This window comes from Scyliorhinus torazame, chromosome 6, assembly GCF_047496885.1.
Source record: "Scyliorhinus torazame isolate Kashiwa2021f chromosome 6, sScyTor2.1, whole genome shotgun sequence".
Taxonomy (NCBI): domain Eukaryota; kingdom Metazoa; phylum Chordata; class Chondrichthyes; order Carcharhiniformes; family Scyliorhinidae; genus Scyliorhinus; species Scyliorhinus torazame.
In genome coordinates this window covers 204,209,095-204,236,365 of record NC_092712.1, presented here as the reverse complement: position 1 = coordinate 204,236,365, position 27,271 = coordinate 204,209,095, and the positions used below count along the sequence as shown (strand labels likewise).

At 47.3% G+C, this 27,271-nt stretch overlaps 1 protein-coding gene across 4 annotated transcripts in view; it reads left to right on the top strand.

Moving 5' to 3' along the window:
- The window catches only part of LOC140425235 (thyroid hormone receptor beta), a 322,477-nt gene that overhangs the window by 208,310 nt on the left and 86,896 nt on the right, over positions 1–27,271 (top strand). For all 4 annotated transcript variants that reach the window (XM_072509314.1, XM_072509315.1, XM_072509313.1 and 1 more), the window contains one exon: positions 6,968–7,029. Coding sequence is in view for 2 of the 4 variants with exons in the window: in XM_072509315.1 (XP_072365416.1) it covers positions 7,011–7,029 (19 nt within the window). In the remaining 2 variants the exon portion in view is untranslated. The remainder of the gene's footprint in view (positions 1–6,967; positions 7,030–27,271) is intronic.

Here is a 27,271-nt window from a genome sequence, read left to right as displayed (position 1 = left end):
ATTTTTTTGTCTTTAACTTTATGCTGTCCTTTGGCAGGACCGCATACAGACATAGGGTCAGCTTCCATATCTACTGTTACTAATGTTGACCTACCTCTGTCGTAAGACTGTCAGAAGAATCAACCTTTTCTCTTCAACCGATTTGTGTCAGGCTCTGTGACTTGCCATGTTTGCCATCGTACCTAAATATAAACATTATGGAGATACAGCCCCGACATTGCAAAATGTTTAGCCTGCTATGGAGAATTGAAAGGGAGCTTGCAGGTGGTGGCGTTTCTATGTTTGCCGCCCTTGTCCTTTAAGGTGGTAAAGTTTTTGTGTTTTAAAATAAGATGCACTGCAGGAACTCGCCAAGGCTCCTTAGGCAACACTTTCCAAACCCACGACAACTACTATCTTGTTGGAGATGGCTGCTGTCTGGCATGAATGTTACTTTCCACTTATTAACCCAAGTGTGAATGTTGTCCAGGTCTTCCTCCATGTGGCCATGAATTGTTTCACTCTCTGAGGAGTTGTGAAGTGGTGTTGAGAATTGTGCAATTATCAGCCAACGTCCTGCTATATTCTTTATTGTAGCCGCAGAGAGAGAATCCATGGTGGCACGTGTCGAGTTTGAATAACACAGTACAAGGGGTTTATTTACAAGATGCTGCTCAAACAGGGTAAAATGGTGAATTCCACAAGAGCCTGCGAAATGCTTCACTGACATCATTGTGTAGCACAGGACATTACACCAGCCAACTCTGATACATATCACCTCTCCCCCTTTAGCGTCCCCAGCATTTATACTTAATTAAACACTTTAATACAGAACCAACACGTTATGCCATAACTAACATTGTTATGTTATGGATATATATGTAAATTAGTATGGCAGTCTCTTGGGTGGACGTCTGTCTTGTTTTGGCAGAACATGACATTCAGGAACTTGGCTCTTAGGAATATGAGGAGCGTCTTCCTGTACACTGGCCGGTGTTACATCTGGCAAAACCAAGTCAGGAACTGTCTCTGTTAGTGTGGATGATTCTGTCATAACAGAATCCGTAATTTCAGCAGTTGTCGTCTCGAGTCGAGTGTGTCACTGTCCATACTATCTGTGATGTAAACATTTAAGATTCTATATTCTCACTACATGCGAACAATAATTGGTCAGTGTTGCGACATCAAATTCCTTCACCATCAGATTGTACAGTATAGGAAATTGCACCCGTTTTGGCTAATACAATTCTCACAAGAACTAATTCCCCATGATCAAAGACTCTGCTTTTGGAATGTTGTTCCCTTCTAGCCACTTGCACCTGATGTTGCCTAACTATCTCTGAAGTTGAAGGGGAAGTCAAAGGGTCGAACTGTGCATAGTTTACTTTTTAACATCAGTATAACCGGTGACCTTTGCGTTTTTGAATGCGCAGTGTTTCTGTCTTTCATTCAAAAACTATTCACACGTTCAGGTAAACAGCTTTTATCCCAAGAAACCTTCACTGCATGCTAGAGTGATTCTACGAAATGTTCAGCTAAGCCATTCGTAGATGGGTGATAGGGAGCATATTTGATATGGCGGATGCCACACGCTTCAGGTAATCCTCTAATTTAGCAGTTGTGAACGGTTATCGCTCACGAGTTGTTCAGGTCACCCGAATTTTACAAATACCTCATCAAGCCTTTCTATAGTCTGGTCCGCAGTTGTCGATTTCACGATGGCAACTTCCGACCACTTCGAATGTGCTTCAACAATGACCAAAAACGTGTCCTTCCACTGGTCCCGCGTAATCAACATGGATTCTTTGCCAAGGCCTGGTGGGCCATTTTCATGGATGCAAAGGTTGTAGTGAATGTACATTTCACAAGGCAGCGGAGGATTGGCATAACCCCACATTCTGTTCTGTGTGGGCGTCCAACCCAGGCCACCAGAAGTAGCTTCTCACCAACTCCTTCATTCTAACTACACCGAGATGACCCTCATGCAGCTGTTCCAGGATTCTTCTTCATAGATATTGCAGAATGATTACTCAAATATGCAACAACAATACTCCCTTTTGTACTGCCAACTCAAGGGTGGCACGGTAGCAGAGTGGTTAGCACTGTTGCTTCACACCGCCAGGGCCTGGGTTCGATTCCCACCTTGGGTCACTGTCTGTGCAGAGTCTGCACGTTCTCCCCATGTCTGCGTGGGTTTCCTCCGGGTGCTACGGTTTCCTCCCACATGTCCCAAAAGATATGCTTGTTAAGTGAATTGGACATTCTGTATTCTCCCTCAGTCTACCCGAACAGGCGCTGGAGTGTGGCAAATAGGGGATTTTTCACAGTAACTTCATTGCAGTTTTAATGTAAGCCTACTTGTGACACTAATAAAGATTATTATTATTGTAAAGATTTGTGATAAGATAGGGTTTAAGGTCTGGAATCTTTCTGTGCTCATGTGTTAAGAGTGCTTTACATGCTCTTCGTCATTGGAATCTGCAACCAAAATTTCATCCAGGTAGCATTGCACACCCGATAGCCCACTCAAGAAATGATCCATAGGTGGTTGGAAGAGAGCCGGTGCTGACGTTATCCCGAACGGAAGGCTCCAATACCAAAACAGACCCTTGTGCATTACTATGGTCAGTAACGGTAGAGACTCAATAGCTATGTTCATTTGCAGATAGGCTTGGGAGAGATCAATTTTGCCAAATTTCTGGCTCCTGAGAGGCCTGAAAAAAGATCTTCAATAAGTGGTAGAGGTTGCTGATCAGTACATAATAGTGTTGGTGGTAGGTTGGAAATCCCCGCATATTCATACTAAATAGTGTTGGTGGTAGGTTGGAAATCCCCGCATATTCATACTAAACCATTCTTCTTTAAGCTTTTGACGATTGGACAATAGGAGTTGCCCAATCGCTGATGGTAACAGGCTCAATGACTCCTGTCTTCAGTAACCTCTTGAGTTCTTTTTTCACTTTAAGTCAAATAGCATAGAATACGATATGCGCTTTCAAACACTTAGGCATGCTGATATCCTTTATCTTAAGTTTCACTTCGACCCCAGATCCAAGTGACTTCTTGAGTACCCTTGCACACTTCCTCAGAAGATCGTTCGTAGAATCAACAAGTTGGTTCACGGCAGCCCAGTTTAGCTTAGTCTTCCTTAACCAAGATCTTCCAAACAATGCTGGAAGGTTTGCTTGAACAATATGAAGAGGCAACTCTCTTTCTGCTCATTAACTTCCAGTCACCTTGATGAAGCCCTTCAGCGGCACAATCTATTCAGTATATGTCCTCAAGACCACACCTGTTCTGGCAGATACTTAAATTTCTGATGGTATATTGATTCAGGTATAAGTGATACTGCAGTGCCCGTATCCACTTCCATCTTAATCTGTTCCCATTTAATTTTGGATACACTCAAAATCGTTGCTTGTCTCCTTGTACTGCTAGAAGGCAAGCTTACATTCCTTGAGCTGACCTGGCACTCGGTGAGTCTTCAGTTGGATCACTTAACTGGTAAAGTCTCCCTGTAGTTTTTGCAGTATTTTTCTTTTGTGCTGATGAAGACCAGTGTCACCAACATGTCTTGCCAATGTCACCAACTTCTCCATGCTCCAACAACCTCCAGCCATTTGGTTGTAGCACTGACATGGTAGGTTCTTGGTGGACCTGCTTCTCTCAGACTCCACCTTATGGAATTTAGCTCAAATTCCAATCAGCAGCAAGTTCCATAGAGGTTGCGATTTCTATAGCAGATTGTCGGGTTAATGCACCTTCAGTCAGCAATTGCTTTTGGATGGCTTCATTCCTCAGGCTACAAACTAATGGTCGCAAAATGTAACGTCTGAGGTCTGGCCATATTCGCAGTACTTTGTTCGCTTTTGCAGTGATGCAACAACTTGTGAAATGAACTCCCCTTCCCCCTGTGCACAACTGTGACAGCAGACTCTTTCAGCTAATAATAGTGGACGGGGAAAGAAGTGTTCTTGCAAGATGGTCATTAACTCATCATATGACTGGTCTCCAGGTTTAGCTGGGTGTACTAAACTCTGTAGCAAAATGAATTTCTTCCTCCCAACTGAGCTGAGAAAGGTCGCAGTATGCAGGTCAGCTGGTGTCTGATTGACTTTAAGAAACGACTGGAACATTTCCTCATAAGAGCTCCATGTCTCCTTCCCCTCATCAAACGCATCCATGATGCCTTTTCTTTCCGCTATTTTTGGATTGCAGCTCCCTGATCTGGGTTACTCAGCCTTCAGCCTGTCTTCTCTGCTGTTTATTTTCTCTCTGTTCAAAGCAGACAAACTCGCAGCACACAAGCAGACTAACTGTTTCTGTGCCCCGCTATCAATTCCCAAGCAGTAGGTTGCAGAGTAGGCAGCCCGGTCCCATCCTGCGGCCCATTTTAGTGCCTCATGTGCAGTGTCCGCAGCTTTACCAACTACAAAGTTAAGTGTACTGAAACCTTTGATCCTCCCAGTAGCTCGCATTGGTCCGATAACATTTTTTTTGTATAATCCTTTTACTTGCGCTCGTGTTAGGGTTAGGGTTGTCACGATCAACTGGCTGTTTTGTCGAGCCCCCATTACAAACTGTGCGGTGTCCAAGTATTTACTTGAGAGGATGCATTTGATGAGAAGAAGACATGCACTCTTATGAAGAAAGATTCCAGTCGTTCCTTACAGCCAATCAGACTCCAGCAGACCTGCACAATGATGATTGCGCCTTGGGAGCCAACAATATTTCTCCCGACCTCATTCCCAGTGGTGAATGGACCTGGTTCTCCGTCGATGATTCCTTCTTCTGGCTCTCAAACCGTTGTCAAAAGCTGTTTTTCCCCCGTTTTTATGTTTATGGCCCAGATCCCATCGCCAGTTTCTCTTTTGTCACGTTTTGATGTAACTGCAAAGAGAAAGAGTGGGTATAACATAGTGAAAGGGGTTTATTTACAAGATGCTACTCAAAACAGGGTACAATGGTGAACTCCACGAAAACCCGTGAAACTCTAATGATGTAATTTAACATAGAATTTTTTAACATAGAATTTACAGTGCAGAAGGAGGCCATTCGGCCCATCGAGACTGCACCGGCTCTTGGAAAGAGCACCCTACCCACGGCCAACACCTCCACCCGATCCCCATAACCCAGTAACCCCACCCAACACTAAGAGCAATTTTGGACACTTAAGGGCAATTTATCATAGCCAATCCACCTAACCTGCACATCTTTGGACTGCGGGAGGAAACCGGAGCACCCGGAGGAAACCCACGCAGACACTGGGAGGATGTGCACACTCCGCACAGACAGTGACCCAAGCCGGAATCGAACCTGGGACCCTGGAGCTGTGAAACAATTGTGCTAACAACAATGCTACCGTGCTGCCCACAATTGCGTTGTCCGTGGCATTATACCAGTCAGTGGTGTTAGTCTGATGCATAACCTATCCCCACTACTATCGAAGATCACTGAAGCAGCTAAAGCTTCCGGGTACACTGCTCTGAGAAACTCCTGCAGTGATGTCCTAGGGCTGAGATGATTGGCCTCCAACAACCATCTTTTTTTCCAATCAGCAGAGAGTTTTCCCCCAATTCCCATTAACTTCAATTATTGCTCGGACCCCTTGATGCTATACTTGGTCAAATGCCACTTTGATGTCAAAGGCCGTTACTTGTTTCCACCCCCCCCCCCCTTCCAAAATTCAGCTCTTACACCCGTTTTTGGATTAAGGTGTTAATTAAGTCTGCAGCCGAGTTGCCCTCGAGGTACCGAAATTGTGCATCATTGAGTAGATTATGTTGAATAAGTAGCACTTGATAACACTGTCAGTATTGACTTCCATCATTTTGCTGATGATTAATAGTAGACTAATGGAATGGTAAATGACCAGATTGTATTGGTCTCGCCTTTTGTGGACAGCACATACTGGTCAATTTTCCACATTGTCTGGTGGATGTCATGAGTGGATGCCATGCTGTAGCTGTGCTGGAACAGCTTGGCTAGGGGTGCAGCTCGTTCTGGAGCACAAATCGATAATTGTCAGGGCCAGTAGCCTTTGCTGTATCCATCGGCTTCAGCCATTTCTTTGTATAATGTGGAGAGAATTGAATTGGCTGAAATCTATCATCTGTGATGCTGGAGACCTCGGCAGGAGGCCAAGAGAAATCATCTACTCAACACTTCTGACTAAAGATGGTTGAAATGCGTTAGCCTTGTTTCTTTCATTAACGTGCACTAACGTGCTGGCATCCTGTGTCATGAGGATATTTGTGGAGCCTCCATGTATGTAGTCCTGTGTTGTTGCTTCACTAGTTGGTGCCTCATTTTAAAGTATGCTTGGTGCTGCTCCTCACATGCTCTCCTGCACACCTCATGAACCATGATCATTACAGTTGAATGAGGCATACGCCAGGCCATGAGGTTTCACATTGTGGTGGAATGCAATTCTCCTTCCTTTGATGGCCCACAGCACCTTGTGGATGCCCAGTTTTGAGCTGCTGGCTCAGCTCTAAATCTACCTCATATTTAGCTTGTTGGCATTTATGAGTAATTAGCAGTGAAGAATAATATACATCATTATCAATATCGTTATCATTTTGCAATATCACTAAGATATAATGATGGGCACATGAAATTATCTCACCATCTGCTCGAACAGTCAGGACAGTAGTAGGTTTTGCCTTTCCAAAGTGGAATTGTTTATGCCGAGCCTTTGACCATCATAACTCCTCAGTTAAATACTGATGGTTGCAATTCTTCTTCATAATTTATTCCTTTATATTCTTAACAGATCTGATTTAGGTGAGCTTGCAGTCTCTTTTCCAAAGAAAACAAGTCCAACTTCCATGACCTTTTCTCCCAATGTAAATTCCCAGTTTTATGAAATTATTATGGTGCCCATGTATCAAGTTATCAAGTATGATGCATTTCTTCCCATTTTATGCTGTATTTTTTTCTCCAGGGTTAGAAACTTCAATAATAATGGGATAATTCTGTTTTGCAGGTGGTGTGATAAATACCAGCAACAGAATGACTGCTGATCCATAATGCCAAGCAGTATGTCAGGTACTGAGTTAAACATTCTGTGCAATTAATAAAAACCCTTGACCTGAGTCATTTTTACCCAGAATGTCAAGCTTTAGAATTTCTTTGCTGCCTCAATCTTCCCTTCCTCATACAATCCATGAGTTAATCCATTAAGAAGGTGCGAATAGAATTTTTTTTTTAAAAAAGAAGGTGCTAATAGAATGGATAGAGGTCATGTGATGTGCACATTCAAAGTGAAGAATCCATAGAACACCTATAGTGCAGAAGGAGACCATTTGGCCCATTGAATCTGCACCGACGTTCTGAAAGAGCACCCTACCTAGGCCTACTCCCCTGCCCTATCCCCACACCCCACCCAACATGCATATCGTTGGACACTAAGGGGCAATTTTGCATGGCCAATCCACCTAACCACATCTTTGGACTATGGGAGAAAACCGGAGCAGCTGGAGGAAACCCATGCAGACACTGGGAGGAAGTGCAAACTCCACACAGTCACCCAAGGCTGGAATTGAAACCGGGTCCCTGGCACTGTGAGGCAGCAGTGCTAACCACTGTGCCACCTTGTCAAAGCCCTGCAACTATTCCCATGTACAATGAAGGAATTGATTATAATGTGCACACTTATCTGTTCAGTAACTTAGTTAACAGCAGTTAACATTGATTCAAAGGAGGTAGATTCTACCTAACCAACCTTATTTTGAGGTACTGATCGCCCAAGCGGACTGCAGTAAGCCTTAAAGCATGTTATATCTGGACTTCCCAAAAATATTTGGCAGAGGTTAGTGTGAAATATTGTTCATTAAACTTGGTATGGTGGAAATTGAAGGTATCTCCTGGGTTTAGACATTTAATAAAAAATAGCTGTGGAACAGGAAGCAATGGTACTTGTTAAGGAAGTTGTATCAAAGGAGGGGGAATAGTGGATGGATTTCCAGTTTTAGAACCATTATCATTTCTAATTTGCATCCATGATGGGATTTAGAAACCTCATATAAATAATACTAAACTAGAAAGGACAGTGCGATCATGAGAAGCAAACTGTGAATTACAGATGAAACTAAGAAATTACAGTATAAAGCTAGGCAACATATGTAAGTGGATGGAATAATGTCTAATAATTTAGTGTAGGCAAGTGTAATGTATTACATATTGGAAATAAAAATGTGTATAATGGGTACTCTGATGCAAAAATACCTAATTCCCACCTAATCTGACTATGTTGCCCGGACTGTAATATTTTTTTAATATACCATAAATCATAAGCAGCGACTTGCATGAAATATTGGAGTGGGAGTGAGACACAAGAGACAGTGAGACCTAGCACCGACTTAGAAATTTGCTTTTCTCAGCACTTCTTGAATCGTGATGTTCTGCCTTTCTCCACCTACATGAATCCCAAGATTATGCTTGGTTGCCTCCCCTCACCTGTGTTCTGATGCCATGCCTTGCATAGGCATCAGTGGCTTCCATGTGGAATTGTCATGATGCCCCATTTGGCTGCAAAGTTCAAATTGGATTTGGGCATAATGTGAATATAGAATCATGGAGTGGTGAAGCATGGCGTGGTAAAGCACAGAAGAAGCACATTCAACCTATTGCCTTCTTTAGCCGAGCTAGCTAATTAATCCTACTCCCCTGATCTTTCGCCCTAGTTCTGTAACATTTTTCCCTTCAAGTATTTATCCATTTCTTTTTAATATTGAGCAATGCGCAATATTTATCTTTGGTTAGGTCACTTGTGGCATAGAAATTTCAGACACCTTGGGCATGATGCAGCCACTGCGTTGCACCCGGCATGGATCCGGGCATGGCAGGTGAATAGCGAAAGAGGGCAAAATCGAGATTCGTGCTGGGTGCAAACCGTTTTGTGACTTACCCAACCGGCTCCCGATGGCGAGTACCGGATCGCACCCAAATATGGCAAGAAGCTCATGAAGCCTAAATTGCATTTATTTCAATGACATTAATGAGATTGAATTGGAATGTAGTGGCTCTCCAGCAAAACGTCACGTGAGCATCATTTAATACTCCTTTTCAAAAATATGAAACTGGCGCAATGGACACTGAGAGGGAAGTGAGGAGGTGAGTAACCCTTTCCATTTACTGGCATGCAGCTCAAGGGCACCAGAACTGCTGACTCAGTGCTCAGGGTGGGTGGTGGTGTGGGAGGAGAGGGGGGGGGGGGGGGGGGGGGGGGGGGAGGAGTTGTGGGGCCTTCGGGGGAGGTTCCAGTTATTCAGTGGGCTGGAGTGTTCCATGTCGGAGGTCGACCCTGGAGAGGGGGAGTGAAGAGCTTTGCGACTGTGAGGCCATCAAGCCATCTTTAAATATTGTGGAGACCCACAACAGGGGCAACCACAGCTGCAGCCTGTCTGTCCTACCAAACCCTCCCAGGACAGAGCCCTGCTGCAGCTTCTCTCCAGAAAGTCAATTTCACCCCCTTCAACTGTGAGCAGCCTCTAGCTTCTCAGCTGAAGGCTTTTTCAAATGAGGAATTAGCCTTGTTAGTTGTGACAGCAGTTCACAGTCCTGAACTCACAAGATCGTCCTTGAAGGCAGAGGTGCCATGTCTGAGAGGATGATTAGTGGACTGCATGTTCTGCAACCTTTGATGCCTGAACAGTGTGCCTGTACTCTAGGAGCGTTAGCATTATAAAGGGAGCTGCCAATAATCAAGTAGCAAAGAATGGCTTCACCGCTGAGGACCCTTCGGCCAAAGGGTAATTGTCTGAATGAGCGGAGGAGGGCTACGCAGGGTCTCCCTAATGTTGCCGGCAGAGGTCTGGAGTCTAGTGGCTCCTGATCTGGCCAGGGACAAGTGTGCAGATCGAGGTTTGCCAGCACAACTGGCTCGCTGGATCGCACTCTGAGAGAAGGCGTGACAATCATGGTAAGGGTGGGGGAGTTCTGGGGAATTTGAGAGTCCTTGAATATCCTTCAGAGGCAAAAATGTTTGCTGGTGTGGATCCCCCGTAGGCCGCCCTCACTTGTGGCAGCCAAGGCGGACAGACATCTTAGAAGGCAGGAGGCAGCAGGCTAGAGGCAGCACAACATGTGTAGGGGACTGCCACACACCTTGAAGACCCGTCAGCCCATCAGGCTGAGGAGGGGGCCAGAAGGAGAGGCCAGCGACGGCCTAAGGTGTACGGGTGTCATTGATCCTTCAGTGAGCTGACGAAGAGCATATGCCGCAGAAGTGTCCATCTCAACAAGGAAACATTGCAGCACTTGTGCCATGTCCTCGTGGACATAGCACCCCGTGGAGGAGGAGGACATCCACCCCCGGTGGCTGTGAAGGTCACTGCAGCACTAATCGCCACAGGATCATTCCAGGGCTCGAGCGGAGACCTGTGTGATATATCGCAATTGCCAGCCCACGGGTGCGTCCGGGAGGTGACGGTTGCTCTGTATGCCCGGGCATCAGACTGTATCAACTTCGACCTGGACCAAGCCCACCAGGATGTCCGGGCTACAGGATGTGCCACCATCACTGGGGTGCCCTAGGTCCTGCCTCCAGCTGATGTGCATCAGCAGAGGTGTGCTCATCAGATAGTGCCCCCAAAGCCTGTTCACTAATGTCACCCACTTGAGGTGTGGGGTGTCTCTGCGCTGGTGGAAGGTGTGGGTGATAGCTGTGACGCCTCACCTGTGTTATCCTTGGAGCTCTCCTCCAAGGTGTTCCTCTTGGGTGGCATGGGAGGGTACGACTCCGGATGGACTGGTCCATCAGATGGTAATCCTGCAAAACAATGGACATGTGGTCAGTGAGCAGGAAGGATAATTTTCTGAGACATCAACAACTCACTTGACACAGATCATCTGGGTGAAGAGACAGTGGATCCTCAGGCCGCAGGACAGCCTCGCTGTCGATCACTGCTCTCTCCTCGGGAAACTCCGTGATCTCCAGGGCCCATTTCTTATAGGCGTGAGGACTCAAATCTCTGGGACTTCGCCCCCCGAGTCCACCCTTTTCCTCTCATCATGGGCTATCTTCTCCTTCAGGGACAAAGTGAGCCGCAAAATTGAATTTTCAAAATCAGATCGCCAAGGAACCATTCCATCGTTCCACATTAGCATCTTCACAACCTTTTGTTCCTGGAGTTTAATCTTAGAACAACGTTTTAACAAACTGAGAAAGTTCAGAAAGAATCAAGCAAGGAGCAACATCAGTACATAACATCTACAATTCCACTCGAAGTTAATGAATTACTACTTACAACATTATTTAAACAGCTCATTTTTTTGCCTGAATAGCTTTGGTGTAATTGATGTATAATTGATTTAATTGCATGTGCTGTCAGATTTGAATACTTTTTCTTTAGTTGGCTCAACCTTTGATCAAACGTCACACAATGCATTGATAGCTAATTGGTAAAAAGAATTAATATATTCAAATCAATTACTTTGATTTTGATTTAAGTCGACCTTTTGCACAAAGTGTAAAGTTGCTGGGTTGAATGGGAATGATGGCAAAGGATTAAGGGGTTGAATCATTCACCTGAGAGATCTTAGCAGCTCTTACATGTGTTGTGTCTGCCCTTGCTGGGGGAGAGCTCCCGCACCACCAACATGTCACCACCTCTGTACTCATCATCCCAATGTGCACATGATCACCCAGTTCACGGAAAGCAGAAGTTCACCAGATATTATGTAGTCACCCAACCTTTATAAAATGTAATGCATATGTAAACCCAGTCTGATGGTGGCCGAATGAGATGGAAAACTAATTTCTCCCAATACACATATATGACACAAAGATTAGGAAAAGTAAAAGAAGTGGTAGCTTCTGTTTAGATGTTAAATATACACGAGTGATAACCTGATTTCTTCTCCTCGTCATCAAAGCTTTAAGTACAAAATTTAAATGCCACCTATATAAAGTGGTGAGTAAATCAGTAGGAATTAGACGGATTAACATGGGGATAAGCATGTTTTATGACACCTATTGATTGACTGACGAGAAATGTCACATTTAATCTTTTTTTTTACTTCAGCTACGCGAGTTGTGCTTCTTAAAAGGTTTCAGGCTTAGTTGCTATAGTGAGTATAGTTCACTTGGATTTACTGTAGTAGATTATTGAGGACCTTAACAACACTCAAATACGGAGCTGTTATAGTGCTGAGAACATTGTTCGAAATCCTTTAGCACACTTAATGCACTTCATTTCAAAACCAGTCAAACTTTGTTGCTCCAAGCAGCATTATCATTTTTCCCTCTACTCTTGAACAGAGATTCATTGGAATCTTTTACTTTCAATTTAATTTGTATGACAAACCCTGCAATGCAAACACCTACCAAAAGAGTGACATTTTACTACATTGTTCACAATGGAGCCTAGCTTTATTATAATAAAACCACACTTTTAGTTCAAGCAGGAAATTAGTGGACTGATCAAAAATTCTGAAGTACAGCATCCGCACTAGTTCATGATGGCAAAATAATAAAAGGCCCAAACCTTAAGATGAACTCTAAATGGTGAGGATTATTTTGTCAGTTGCTAAGATACTAATGATTGCCTTGAATAATGCAGTAAATTTGCAGTGCAACAATGTCTGCATAAGTACTTTTTAATAAATTCCCCACATTGTGATTGCATATTGCTAGATAGCAGTATAAAATTTCATTTAGCTGCACGAAGATCTGTTCAAAAAGAGTATAGGACGCATAGGTTTATAGTGTGGGATATTTATCATAGCAATCATTGCAAGATTTATGACGCTCGTTACGCCTTGCGCGATCTAACAAGATCTCGCGAGGCACGTGATCTGTTAGCGGGATCCAGATTTGCATATTCAACTGAATAGTTAGTCTCAGTCTGCACTGGAGTTACCAAGGCGTTGGATCGAATGGCCTTGCCTGGGAGACCCTGAGCGGACGCAATTTAGCACTGGTTTCCACAAACGTGGACCAGGCAAACTGGCACCTGGGAAGAGGGGGGGTTTCCCAGGTGATCGGGGGCCCCCGGGCAGTCAGGCACCCTGGCACCCCCGTGCACCCAGGCACCATGGCACTGCCAACCTTATACCCTGGCATAGCCACCTGGGTGCCACCCTGGTAGTGCCAGGTTGTCTAGGTGGCACTGCCAGGGTGCAGGCCAGCAGTGCCAAGGTGCCCAGGTGGCATCTTGCCCATGCAGGGGATCAGGCCCAGGGGTGCCCTGTCCTTATGAGGTGGGGTGCGTCCCCATTATATCGCGCCTCTAATATAAGATTAGCAGGGAGCTGGAAGGGCAGGTAGCAATTTGTTCTTCTCTCCCCGCTGTGGTGTTTCAATGGCATCTCCCCTTCCTGATTTCCAATATTTATATAATTTATTGGTTTACTATGAAACCTAGCATACAGAGATAATCAGTACAGCAGAAGCCATGTGCCGAGAAGCAAATTTGCATTTCAGCTCAACTGTACTCCATTTCTTGCAAATACTTGGTCCATTTATCTAGTTCTCCCCTCCATTTCTGACGGGTGATGTTGCCAATAGGAGACACATTCCAAGTGGCCCCAGTCTGCATTGCAACAAAACTCCAGACTGTGCTAATCCTCCCAAAAGGATAGCATTTCCACACTTGTCATGTGATGCACGATCAATGACCACGAAAACGAGGTTGTAGTACAACTGAAGGCTTTAATAAGCTAGATGTTTCTCCCAGCAGCTCAGGTACAGAATGAGGGCTGCTGGGACGGCACGGGTTCTTATACTCCGCCTATCAGGGCAGAGCTATTATGCACTCTAGCCAATGGCAAGCATATGGGTTCTACCAATGGTACTTCAGCCTCTCGGGTACCATAATACCTACAATACCACATTCACCCCCTGTTAAAAAAAAGTCCGGCGGGGGTGGTGGCCAGCAATTACAAAACATAACAATATGGTATAATTAGTTATGGAGGTACCGTAATACCCCCGTACAGTGTTTAGTAACTATTTACAAGTTTGGTAGCGATGTACATTCGGTGTTTTATATTTACAGATTACAGTTAAAATGAAGCAATCAGTCGATCGGGGGCAATGGTCGTCCTCTGTGATCGTCAGAGCCTCGGTGGTGACTCCGGTGGAGGCTCGGGCGTCTGTGACTCCGGGAGCGTGGCTTCGATCTCCATGGCAGCTTCGTCACCCCTAGACGGCGCTGGTGGGGAAAACGGCTGACCTGGGAAGGGAGCGCCTGAGGGGGGGCGTCGGTGGGTGGAGGGGGCGGAAGGGCCGATCCTCCTGTAAGGTGCTGCGGTGGAGGGGAGGGTGGGACTGGTGGCTGGAATGTACGTGGAGTTCCGGCACCATGTCCCGTAGGGAGACCGTATCTTGTCGGCCGTCGGGGTACGGGGTCCGACTTGTGCGCCCGCACGTGTTTTCGGAGCAGGATGGTTCCGGGTGCTGCCAGCCAGGTCGGGAGCGAGGTCCCAGAGGAGGACGTCCTGGGGAAGACAAGGAGACGTTCGTGAGGTGTCTGATTGGTGGTTGTACAAAGTAGTGACCGGATGGAGTGGAGGGCATCCGGGAGGACATCCTGCCAGCTGGAGACTGGGAGGTTCCTGGACCGTAGGGCCAGTAGGACGGTCTTCCAGACCGTTCCGTTCTCTCTCTCTACCTGTCCGTTACCCCGGGGGTTGTAACTGGTCATCCTGCTTGAGGCGATGCCATTGCTGAGCAGGAATTGACGCAGTTCGTCGCTCATAAAGGAGGACTCCCTATCGCTGTGTATGTAAGCGGGGAACGAACAGTGCAAAGATGCTATGGAGGGCCTTGATGACGGTGGTTGCGGTCATGTCGGGGCAGGGGATCGCGAATGGGAACCGGGAGTTCTCGTCAATCACGTTCAGAAAGTTACGTGTTGCGGTCGGTGGAGGGGAGGGGACCTTTGAAGTCCATGCTGAGGCATTCAAAGATACAGGAAGCCTGTATCAGGTGCGCTCTCTCTGGCCGGTAGAAGTGCGGTTTGCACTCCGCGCAGATTTGGCAGTCCCTGGTGGCTGTCCTGACCTCCTCGAAGGAGTAGGGCAGGTTGCGGGTCTTGACGAAATGGAAAAAGCGAGTGACCCCCGTGTGGCAGAGGTCCTCGTGGAGGGCCCGGAGACGGTCCACTTGTGTGGTGGCACATGTGCCACGGGACAGGACGTCAAGAGGCTCATTTAGCTTCCCGGGACGATACAAGATCTCATAGTTGTAGGTGGAGAGTTCGATCCTCCACCTCAAGATCTTGTCGTTTTTTTATCTTGTCCCGCTGTGCATTATCGAACTTGAAAGCCACCGACTGTTGGTCCGTGAGGAGAGTGAATCTCCTGCTGGCCAGGTAATGCCTCCAATGTCGCACAGCTTCTACTATGGCCTGGGCCTCCTTTTTGACTGAAGAGTGGAGGATTTCGGAAGCATGGAGGGTACGGGAGAAGAAGGCCATGGGTCTGCCCGCTTGGTTGAGGGTTGCCGCCAGAGCTACGTCAGACGCGTCACTCTCGACCTGGAAGGGGAGGGACTCGTCGATGGCGTGCATCGTGGCCTTTGCAATGTCTGCTTTGATGCGGCTGAAGGCCTGGCGGGCCTCTATCGACAGGGGAAAAACTGTGGTTTGGATCAGGGGACAGGCCTTGTCTGCGTAGTTGGGGACCCACTGGGCGTAGTAGCTAAAAAAACCCTAGGCAGCGCTTCAGGTCCTTAGAGCAGTGAGGGAGGGGGGAACTCCATAAGGGGGCGCGTGCGTTCAGGGTCGGGGCCTATAACTCCATTTCGCACTACGTAGCCGAGAATGGCTAGACGGCCGGTGCTAAAAATGCATTTATCCTTATTGTATGTATGGTTAAGGATCTTTGCGGTCTGGAGGAATTTTCTGAGGTTGGTGTCGTGGTCCTGCTGGTCGTGGCCGCAGATGGTGACATTATCGAGATACGGGAATGTTGCCTGTAAACCGTACCGGTCAACCATTCGGTCCATCGCGCGTTGGAAGACCATTGATTAGTGACACCGAAGGGAACCCTTAAGAAGTAATACAGCGGCCCGTCTGCCTCGAAGGCAGTGTATTTGCGGCCACTAGTGCGGATGGGGAGCTGGTGGTAGGCGGACTTGAGATCCACGGTGGAGAAGACCTTATAATGCGCAATCCTGTTTACCAGGTCGGATATGCAGGGGAGGGGGTACGCGTCCAGCTGAGTAAACCTGTTGATGGTCTGACTGTAGTCGATGACCATCCTATGCTTCTCCCCGGTCTTTACCACCACTACTTGAGCTCTTCAGGGGCTGTTTCTGGCTTCAATTACGCCTTCCCTCAGTAGCCTTTGGACCTCTGATCTAATAAAGATCCGGTCCTGAGCACTGTAGCATCTGCTCCTGGTGGCGACGGGTTCGCAATCCGGGGTGATGTTCGCAAACAGGGAAGGCAGATCGACCTTAAGGGTCGCGAGGCCTCAGACAGTAAGGGGGGGGTATCGGGCCGCCGAATTGGAAGGTCAGACTTTGAAGGTTACACTGGAAGTCTAAACCCAGGAGTGTAGCTGCGCAGAGGTGGGGAAGAACGTAGAGACGGAAATTTTTGAACTCCCTTCCCTGGACTGTGAGGTGTGCTAAACAAAACCCCTTTATCTCCACTGAGTGGGAACCGGAGGCCAGTGAGATTTTTTGATTAACAGGGTGGATGAGGAGGAAACAGCGCCATACCGTGTCGGGGTGTATGAAGCTCTCCGTGCTTCCGGAGTCAAGTGGGCAGGACGTCTCGTGCCCATTGATGAAAACGGTCGTCGTAGCGGTTGAGAGTGTTCGAGGTCGAGATTGATCCAGAGTCACCGAGGCCAATCGCAGTAGTTGAGAATTCTGTTCGAGCAGTGTGTGGTCGGCCGAGCTGGGGTCCTGGGGGCCCATCCAAGATGGCGTCTCCCATTGGTCGCACATGGCCGGGGGTGCACAAAATGGTGGCGCCCGTCCCTCAAGCGTGGTGTCCATGGAACAAGATGGCGGCGCCCAGGGTCCGCACATGGCCCTGGGATATGGGGATGGCGGCGACCGCTGGCCGCACGGGGTCTGTGGGGAAGTTTGTGGTGGCGGTCCGGAGTCACCGCTGGAGACCGCGGCCACTGCTCGGGCCTGACATACCCCCACGAAATGGCCCTTTTTGCCGCATCCCCTGCAGCTGGTGCGCAGGCCGGGCAGCGCTGGCGGGGGTGCTTGGCCTGCCCGCAAAAGTAGCAGCGGGGCACCTCGGGGTTGGCAGGCCGCCTTGCAGCGCAGGCCTGCGGGGGAATGGGGGAAGTCTCTGGGTCGGCCGCTGCGGATTTCCACGCTGCCCAGGGGGCTGCAGCGCGGTCGGGAACATAGGCGCGGGCGTCCCTGGAGGCCATGTCCAGGGAGCCTGCAAGGGCCCGTGCCTCCCTAAGATCCAGGGTGTCTTTGTCTAATAGGCGCTGGCGGATTTGAGATGAAAGCATACCTGCCACAAAAGCGTCCCGGACTAAGAGTTCCGTGTGCTCGCTCGCCGAAACATGCGGGCAGCCGCATCTTCTGCCCAGCACCAGGAGTGCGCGGTAGAATTCCTCCAACGATTCTCCAGGGGTTTGCCGTCTTGTTGCAAGCAGGTGCCGGATGTAGACCTGGTTTACCAGGTGAATATAGTGTCCTTTTAGCAACTCGATTGCTGCATCGAAGTCTTCCGCTTCCTCGATGAGGGTGTGGATCTCCCGGCTCACCCTTGAGTGCAGGACGTGCAGTTTCTGCTCTCCCGTGGGTGCGTTTTCTGCCGTCTCGAGGTACCCTTTAAAACACGCCAGCCAGTGCTTAAAGATCACCGCTGAGTTCGCTGTGTGGGGGCTAAGTTGCAGACACTCCAGCTTGATTCGAAGCTCCATCCTTTCTTCTTAAAATCTAGCTTATTAAATTGATGCACGATCAATGACCACTAAAACGAGGTTGTAGTACAACTGAAGGCTTTAATAAGCTAAATGTTTCCCCCAGCAGCTCGGGTACAGAATGAGGGCTGCTGGGACGGCACAGGTTCTTATACGCCGCCTATCAGGGTGGAGCTATTATGCACTCTAGCCAATGGCAAACATATTGGTTCTACCAATGGTACTTCAGCCTCTCAGGTACCGTAATACCTATAATACCACATCATGAAAGTCAGGATCAGTTTTGTGGTGAGCTTGTTTTGTTGCAATTTGGCAAATGCTCCAACCTGACAGGGAGAGCAGGCTCTTGGTCAAAGCCACCATCTTCCAGTTATAGTCCCATTTATTATCAAAATATTGAAAGTAATTAGATTTAGCAAAGTTTTTTTTTCATTTAGATTAACAGGGGCATCAGATATCAATTCCTTTTCAAATTGATATGGAGATTAAGACCATCACCTGACATGGATACAGCCTGTGGGAGTGAGGATGTGATAAGAACCAGCTGTTTCTCAGTTAACCATGTTCAAATACAGGGAACTAGCTGCACTGAACTGTTTCAGCAAAAGCTATTCCAACATCTGCCGACCTGCTCAATTCCCGACTCTCCACAGTCAAATTAATAGCCTTGGTGGTCACTTGACTAGTTATGGATAATTAATCGTTATGGATGATTAGTCAGGTCAGTGCATGAAAAGTGCATTTGAACGCGATAATATCCGACTGAATCAGTTCATTTGATAAGAAATCGATATCACCTGTATTTCAAGCCATTGCTGACATCTTTTTAAACAAGCTGTAATAATTTTTTTAATATTGAAACTACAAGCCACCTATGTAGGTCCTTGGCTTTTAATCTGCCGTCACATGCTTGCCGATTGGTATTAGGAAATCTTAAAAGCACGTGTTCTATATAATCAAAATGTTTTCATATCTTTCTTCCATCCCTAGAATTGCAGAACCAGAGATTGTACAGTTTAAGTATAATATTTGATTGCCATTTGATCACATATTGAAACCTATTAAAAGTCTAAGATATTTGTCGTTTAGGTGTTTCTTTAAAATACATTGGTCTGCTTGGACCTTAATTACATATTGAAAAATGCCCTGGGTGACTGCTGTCTCTGTAGAAGGCCACAGGTTCTTCATCAATGATCTAACTTCCATCAGGGGAAAACAGCAGCAGCCAGAGCAGTGGCACCACGGCTGGCTCTGATGTTCAGAAGGGAGGGTCAAAGCGCAGAAGAGCAATAGTAATAGGGGACTCTATAGTCAGGGGCACAGATAGGCGCTTCTGTGGAGGTGAAAGAGACTCCAGGATGGTATGTTGCCTCCCTGGTGCCAGGGTCCAGGATGTCTCCGAACGGGTAGAGGGCATCCTGAAGGGGGAGGGCAAACAGGCAGAGGTTGTTGTACATATTGGTACTAACGACATAGGCAGGAAGGGGCATGAGGTCCTGCAGCAGGAGTTCAGGGAGCTAGGCAGAAAGTTAAAAGACAGGACCTCTAGGGTTGTAATCTCGGGATTACTCCCTGTGCCACGTGCCAGTGAGGCTAGAAATAGGAAGATAGAGCAGCTAAACACGTGGCTAAACAGCTGGTGTAGGAGGGAGGGTTTCCGTTATCTGGACCACTGGGAGCTCTTCCGGGGCAGGTGTGACCTATATAAGAAGGACGGGTTGCATCTAAACCGGAGAGGCATAAATATCCTGGCCGCAAGGTTTGCTAGTGTCACACGGGAGGGTTTAAACTAGTATGGCAGGGGGGTGGGCACGGGAGCAATAGGTCAGAAGGTGAGAGCATTGAGGGAGAACTAGGGAATAGGGACAGTGGGGCTCTGAGGCAGAGCAGACAGGAAGAAGTTGCTGAACACAGCGGGTCTGGTGGCCTGAAGTGCATATGTTTTAATGCAAGAAGTATTACGGGTAAGGCAGATGAACTTAGAGCTTGGATTAGTACTTGGAACTATGATGTTGTTGCCATTACAGAGACCTGGTTGAGGGAAGGGCAGGATTGGCAGCTAAACGTTCCAGGATTTAGATGTTTCAGGCGGGATAGAGGGGGATGTAAAAGGGGAGGCGGAGTTGCACTACTGTTTAGGGAGAATATCACAGCTGTACTGCGGGAGGACACCTCAGAGGGCAGTGAGGCTATATGGGTAGAGATCAGGAATAAGAGGAGTGCAGTCACAATGTTGGGGGTTTACTACAGGCCTCCCAACAGCCAGCGGGAGATAGAGGAGCAGATAGGTAGACAGATTTTGGAAAAGAGTAAAAACAACAGGCTTGTGGTGATGGGAGACTTCAACTTCCCCAATATTGACTGGGACTCACTTAGTGCCAGGGGCTTAGACGGGGCGGAGTTTGTAAGGAGCATCCAGGAGGGTTTCTTAAAACAATATGTAGACAGTCCAACTAGGGAAGGGGCGGTACTGGACCTGGTATTGGGGAATGAGCCCGGCCAGGTGGTAGATGTTTCAGTAGGGGAGCATTTCGGTAACAGTGACCACAATTCAGTAAGTTTTAAAGTACTGGTGGACAAGGATAAGAGTGGTCCTAGGATGAATGTGCTAAATTGGGGGAAGGCTAATTATAACAATATTAGGCGGGAACTGAAGAACATAGATTGGGGGCGGATGTTTGAGGGCAAATCAACATCTGACATGTGGGAGGCATTCAAGTGTCAGTTGAAAGGAATTCAGGACCGGCATGTTCCTGTGAGGAAGAAGGATAAATACGGCAATTTCCGGGAACCTTGGATAACGAGAGATATTGTAGGCCTCGTCAAAAAGAAAAAGGAGGCATTTGTCAGGGCTAAAAGGCTGGGAACAGACGAAGCCTGCGTGGAATATAAGGAAAGTAGGAAGGAACTTAAGCAAGGAGTCAGGAGGGCTAGAAGGGGTCATGAAAAGTCATTGGCAAATAGGGTTAAGGAAAATCCCAAGGCTTTTTACACGTACATAAAAAGCAAGAGGGTAACCAGGCAAAGGGTTGGCCCACTGAAGGATAGGCAAAGGAATCTATGTGTGGAGCCAGAGGAAATGGGTGAGGTACTAAATGAATACTTTGCATCAGTATTCACCAAAGAGAAGAAATTGGTAGATGTTGAGTCTGGAGAAGGGTGTGTAGATAGCTTGGGTCACATTGAGATCCAAAAAGACGAGGTGTTGGTTGTCTTAAAAAATATTAAGGTAGATAAGTCCCCAGGGCCTGATGGGATCTACCCCAGAATACTGAAGGAGGCTGGAGAGGAAATTGCTGAGGCCTTGACAGAAATCTTTGGATCCTCACTGTCTTCAGGGGATGTCCCGGAGGACTGGAGAATAGCCAATGTTGTTCCTCTGTTTAAGAAGAGTAGCAAGGATAATCCAGGGAACTACAGGCCGGTGAGCCTTACTTCAGTGGTAGGGAAATTACTGGAGAGAATTCTTCGAGACAGGATTTACTCCCATTTGGAAGCAAATGGACGTATTAGTGAGAGGCAGCATGGTTTTGTGAAGGGGAGGTCGTGTCTCACTAACTTGATAGAGTTTTTCGAGGAGGTCACTAAGATAATTGATGCTGGTAGGGCAGTGGATGTTGTCTATATGGACTTTAGTAAGGCCTTTGACAAGGTCCCTCATGGTAGACTTGTACAAAAGGTGAAGTCACATGGGATCAAGGGTGAGCTGGCAAGGTGGATACAGAACTGGCTAGGTCATAGAAGGCAGAGAGTAGCAATGGAAGGATGCTTTTCTAATTGGAGGGCTGTGACCAGTGGTGTTCCACAGGGATCAGTGCTGGGACCTTTGCTGTTTGTAGTATATATAAATGATTTGGAGGAAAATGTAACTGGTCTGATTAGTACGTTTGCAGACGACACAAAGGTTGGTGGAATTGCGGATAGCGATGAGGACTGTCAGAGGATACAGCAGGATTTAGATTGTTTGGAGACTTGGGCAGAGAGATGGCAGATGGAGTTTAATCCAGACAAATGTGAGTTAATGCATTTTGGAAGGTCTAATGCAGGTAGGGAATATACAGTGAATGGTAGAACCCTCAAGAGTATTGAAAGTCAAAGAGATCTAGGAGTACAGGTCCACAGGTCACTGAAAGGGGCAACACAGGTGGAGAAGGTGGTCAAGAAGGCATACGGCATGCTTGCCTTCATTGGCCGAGGCATTGAGTATAAGAATTGGCAAGTCATGTTGCAGCTGTATAGAACCTTAGACCACACTTGGAGTATAGTGTTCAATTCTGGTCGCCACACTACCAGAAGGATGTGGAGGCTTTAGAGAGGGTGCAGAAGAGATTTACCAGAATGTTGCCTGGTATGGAGGGCATTAGCTATGAGGAGCGATTGAATAAACTCGGTTTGTTCTCACTGGAACGAAGGAGGTTGAGGGGCGACCTGATAGAGGTCTACAAAATTATGAGGGGCATAGACAGAGTGGATAGTCAGAGGCTTTTCCCCGAGGTAGAGGGGTCAATTACTAGGGGGCATAGGTTTAAGGTGAGAGGTGCAAGGTTTAGAGTAGATGTACGAGGCAAGCTTTTAACGCAGATGGTAGTGGGTGCCTGGAACTCGCTACCGGAGGAGGTGGTGGAAGCAGGGACAATAGTGACATTTAAGGGGCATCTTGACAAATACATGAATAGGATGGGAATAGAACGATACGGACCCAGGAAGTGTAGAAGATTGTAGTTTAGTCGGGCAGCATGGTCGGCACGGGCTTGGAGGGCCGAAGGGCCTGTTCCTGTGCTGTATATTTCTTTGTTCTTTGTTGTTCATAAGGTAGACGTAGGGATGTTCGCAGGTCGCACGATGATCACCATTTGCGACTCCTCAAATACTGAAGCGTTCATGTCCAAATGCAGCAAGATCTCGATGATATCCAAGCTTAGGCTGAAAAGTGGCAAGTAATATTTGTGCCACACAAGTGCCAGGCAATGACCATCTCCAACAAGGGAGGATCCAATCACCACCTATTGACATTCAATGGCATTACCATCACTGTATCCCCCACTATCAACATCCTGGGGGTTACCATTGACCAGAAACTGGACTGGATTAGCCATATGGATACTGTGGCTACCAGAGCAGGTCAAAGGCTAGGAATCCGGCAGTGAGCAACTCACCACCTGACCCCCGAAGTCTGTCCACCATTTACAAGACACAAGTCGGGAATGTAATGTCTAAATGAGTGCAACTCCAACACTCAAGAAACTCAACACCATCCAGGACAAAACAGCCCACTTGATTGTTACCCCTTCCACAAATATTCAAACCCTCCACCACCAACGCACAGTGGCAGCTGTGTGCACCATCTACAAAATGCACTACAGGAACTTACCAAGGTTCTTTAGGCAGCACCTTCCACACTCACAAAGATAAGGGCAGCAGACCCATGGGAACACCACCACCTGGAATTTCCCCTCCAAGCCACTCACCATCCTGATTTGGAAATATATCACCGTTCCTTCAATTTCGCTGGTCAAAATCCTGGAATTCCCTCCCCAACAGCATTATGGGTGTACCTACACCACAGGGACTGCAGCGGTTCAAGGAGGCAGCTCAATGCCACCTTCTCAAGGGCAGCCAAGGGTGGACAATAAATGCTGGTTTAACCTGCGCCACCCACATCCCATAAATGAATATTTTAAAATATACGCAAGTCACTGGTGTGGGACTGGAACCCAAAACATTTTGGGGTTGAGGTAAAAGTGCGACAAATCCCATGAGTTCCCTCAGGATCTTCATTATCTTTTTTTGTGCCTTAAAGTTCCTTTGTACCCTTGTTATTGTTTTCTTCTTCTTGCATTGAAGACAGATACAAATTATTCAATTCATAAAACTACTATTTTCTTATCAATTCAGTTTTGCCTGCATCAACCACTTGTCTTTATATAATGTCATTCATGCAGCAAGATGTCACAAGGTGTTTCACAAAAGAAATAGCAAGCAAGATTTGGAACAGCCACGTGAAAGATATTCGGTCAGATCACCAAAAGATTAAAGAGATGGGTTTTGAGGAGCATCTTAAAGGAGGAAAGGGAAGTGGAGGTGAAGAAGCTAATGAGAAGAATTCCAGAGTTTGGGGCCCTGGCAGCTGAAAGCATGGTTACAAATGGTAGAGCAGCTCAAATCTGGGGTGCTCAAGGGATTAGAATTGGAGGAGTGTGGATATTGGGAGCTGGAGAAAAGTACAGGGCTCGATAGGAAGGACTGGAAATAAGGATGAAAACTTAAAATAGAGGAATTGCTTTACCAGGAGCCAATGTAAATCAGCAAGCACAGCGATACTGAGTGAACAGTGTTGTGTTTGGTGTTCGATGTCGAGCAAGGAATCCACCAAACGACTTGAGACTTGTCCAAACCAGGATCTTTATTAAATCACACGTGGTAAGATAACGATCTGTTACAGAGCAAGTTATCATGGAGTTTCTTTGTATTCCTCTAGAACTACCCTAGTGCACGTCTGTCCTCTTGTACGTCTTATAACCACCTCCCGCAGACCGGGGGCGGGATTCTCTAATCCCGCGGCAGAGTGTCAATGCCATCGTAACACCGTCACGTTTTACGACAGCATGAACAGGCCAACCCGACGACTAATTCTGGCATGCTGATCCCGGCGTGAACTGGGTGCCGCGGGATCTGCGCATGCGCAGTGGAGCCAGCGCCAACGTGCACATGTGCAGTGGCTTTCTTCAATGCGCCAGCCCTAACGTAACATGGCACAGGACTACAGGGGCTGGCGCGGAAGAAACGAGGCCCCCAGCCAGAGAGGCCGGCCCGTCGATCGGTGGGCCCCGATCGCGGATCAGGCCACATCGGAGGCACCCCCTCCCCACCCACAGGCCGCCCCCCAACCTTTCCACGCCGATGTCCCGCTGGCTGAGAGCAGGTGTGTACGGCGCCGGCAAGACTCGGCATTTTTACAATGGACGCTCGGCCCATCCCGGGCCAGTCGCGTAGAGCGGCCCCTGACCAGCGCCGCGCCAACGGAGAATTGCATGCCGGCGGCGTGGCGTGATACGCGCCGGTCGCGGGGATTCTCCGGCCCGGCCCCGGGCTGGAGTGCCTTGTCACATGACCACTGTCTTTATACCACATGGTGTATCTGTACTGCCACCTGCTGGTTGGAGGTCGCACCACCAGCCATCTATGATATTGCTTATAGGCATATCACCGCATCCCCCTTCCTCAGAAAACATTAACATTTTTTTACAACCAACATTAATCTTTTAACTTTATCCATTCATGATATGTCTAACAATGTAAAATAAGTGTAACTAGGGTATCCATAAACATGATATGCCTGGCCAGTGTCCATCTCTTTTGCACAGGTCACTGCGCCTCCCTCACCGGATCACCCCTGTGATCATTTGGGCTTTTGCCAGCCTTTTCGAAGATTGGTTTACGTACCGGCCTCTTACTTCATCTCCTCTTTGCCACACGTATATCATCAGATCCTTTCTTTTGCTCCTCTTGCCACAACGCTGTTTGCTGCTTTTCGCTGTTTCTTTTGTTTCTGATTTGCCATGACCTCATTCTCTCCTTTTTTACTTTTGTCAGTGGGATCATCTGGCTCTCCCAGTCTTTTCCTCTTTCTTCTTCTTGTTCTGCAAAGTTTACAAAGTCTTATTTGTTTGAGCTGAGGTTTGGCAGCCTCTGGTTTGTTACTGGTCTTCACCCTGTGCTCGGAGGTTTGCTGAGCTTCGGGTGGATCCTGAGGTGCTGATGCATAATCACCAGGCTGTGAGACCATGCCCATTTCTGCAGCCTCAATGGAGTGTTGGGGCGCATTGCTTTCTGGTGCCTGGATGGAGGGATCTATGGCCACAGATGCTGCCCCTTCTTGGCTCACTGTAGCATCGCTTAATAGCTCTTCACTAGAGATAACGATGCTGACACTCTCTGGTCGTGATGATCGAGGCGTTAGTTCGAGAGTATATGAGTTGATCTGTTGAGCTGCATAGAGAGATTGTCATCAGGTCCTCCGCTGTTTCACTCTCATAATCGTCAATCTCTTCAACATCAGAGTTGCTATCATATTCATCATCGATTTCTTCCCATTCATCCACCGTGTCCTCTAGAACCTGGGAGTCGAAGACCGGAATCATTTCAGAGGCCTGGAACCACGTACCTCTGGAGCAAGCTTCTCTAAGATTAGGACGATGTCTTCTGTTTCTATCTTGGTCAGCGGCTGGTCCTCCGTGGCATCAGCAACTTTGATTTGAGTTTTTATTTTGGAGGGCGCCATCTCCAAGCTCCCGCTCTTCTCAATGTCCACCACAGTCTGGCGTTCCCTGTGACCACCTCATCATTCTGTCCATACCACCGCTTCTTGAGCCTTTTCATTGAGCGCATCTTTGCTCCTGCAACAAGATCTACAAGCAGTTCGTACTGGTCTTCATCTGCCTCACCTTCAAACTCTTCAAATATATATTCATAGTACTCATCATCGGATTTATATCGGAGAGACCAAACGCAGACTGGGTGATCGCTTTGCTGAGCATCTTCGGGCTGTGCACATTCAGGACCCTGACCTTTCCGTTGCTTGCCATTTTAACAAAAGACCCTGCTCCCATACCCACATGTCTGTCCTTGGCCTGCTGCAATGTTCCAGTGAAGATCAATGCAAACTGGAGGAACAACATCTCATCTTCCGGTTAGACACGTTACAGCCTTGTGGTCTCAACATCGAATTCAGCAACTTCAGAATATTAGCTCTACCCCACCTCGACCCATTTGTTTTCATCCCATTTCATTTTAACTGTCTTTTACCTTTTCTTTCTTGTCTTTCTTAATATATATTTAACCCCCCCCCCCCCCCCATCTTGTGCACCTTTCCTTACCCATTCTTCTCTTTGCTTCCTCCTTCCCCTCCCCCCACATCTACAGTTCACCCTCTGATGTTAGTTTCTCTGCTGTTTGACCTTTCACATCTTGTGTCCTCTCTGGGGACTGCCATTAGCACCTTTCCCCTTGGTTTCTGTGGCCATTAGCACCCAGTTTCCCTGGGTTTCTGTGGCTATGATTCATCTTTCATTCTCACTCCACAGTATAAATATTTCCCACTTTCTCTGTCTGTTAGCTTTGACAAAGAGTCATCGGACTCACAACGTTAGCTCTTTACTCTCCCTAAAGATGCTGCCAGACCTGCTGAGATTTTCCAGCATTTTCTCTTTTGTATCGGATTTAGCACTGTCTGCAATGATTTCACCTGTAAAATATAACATTGCTCACAAAATTATGTGTTCACGCAGGAGGCCGCCAAGTTCAAAGTCAGCATTGAGTGTGGCTGACGAACTTTGGCTTAACATTCCACGCTATGGAACTTCAGGACGACTGAAGAAATGTAAAAACTATCCATTTGATACAGTTTTCGTAACTGTTCTGCGAGAGCTTTGGCCTT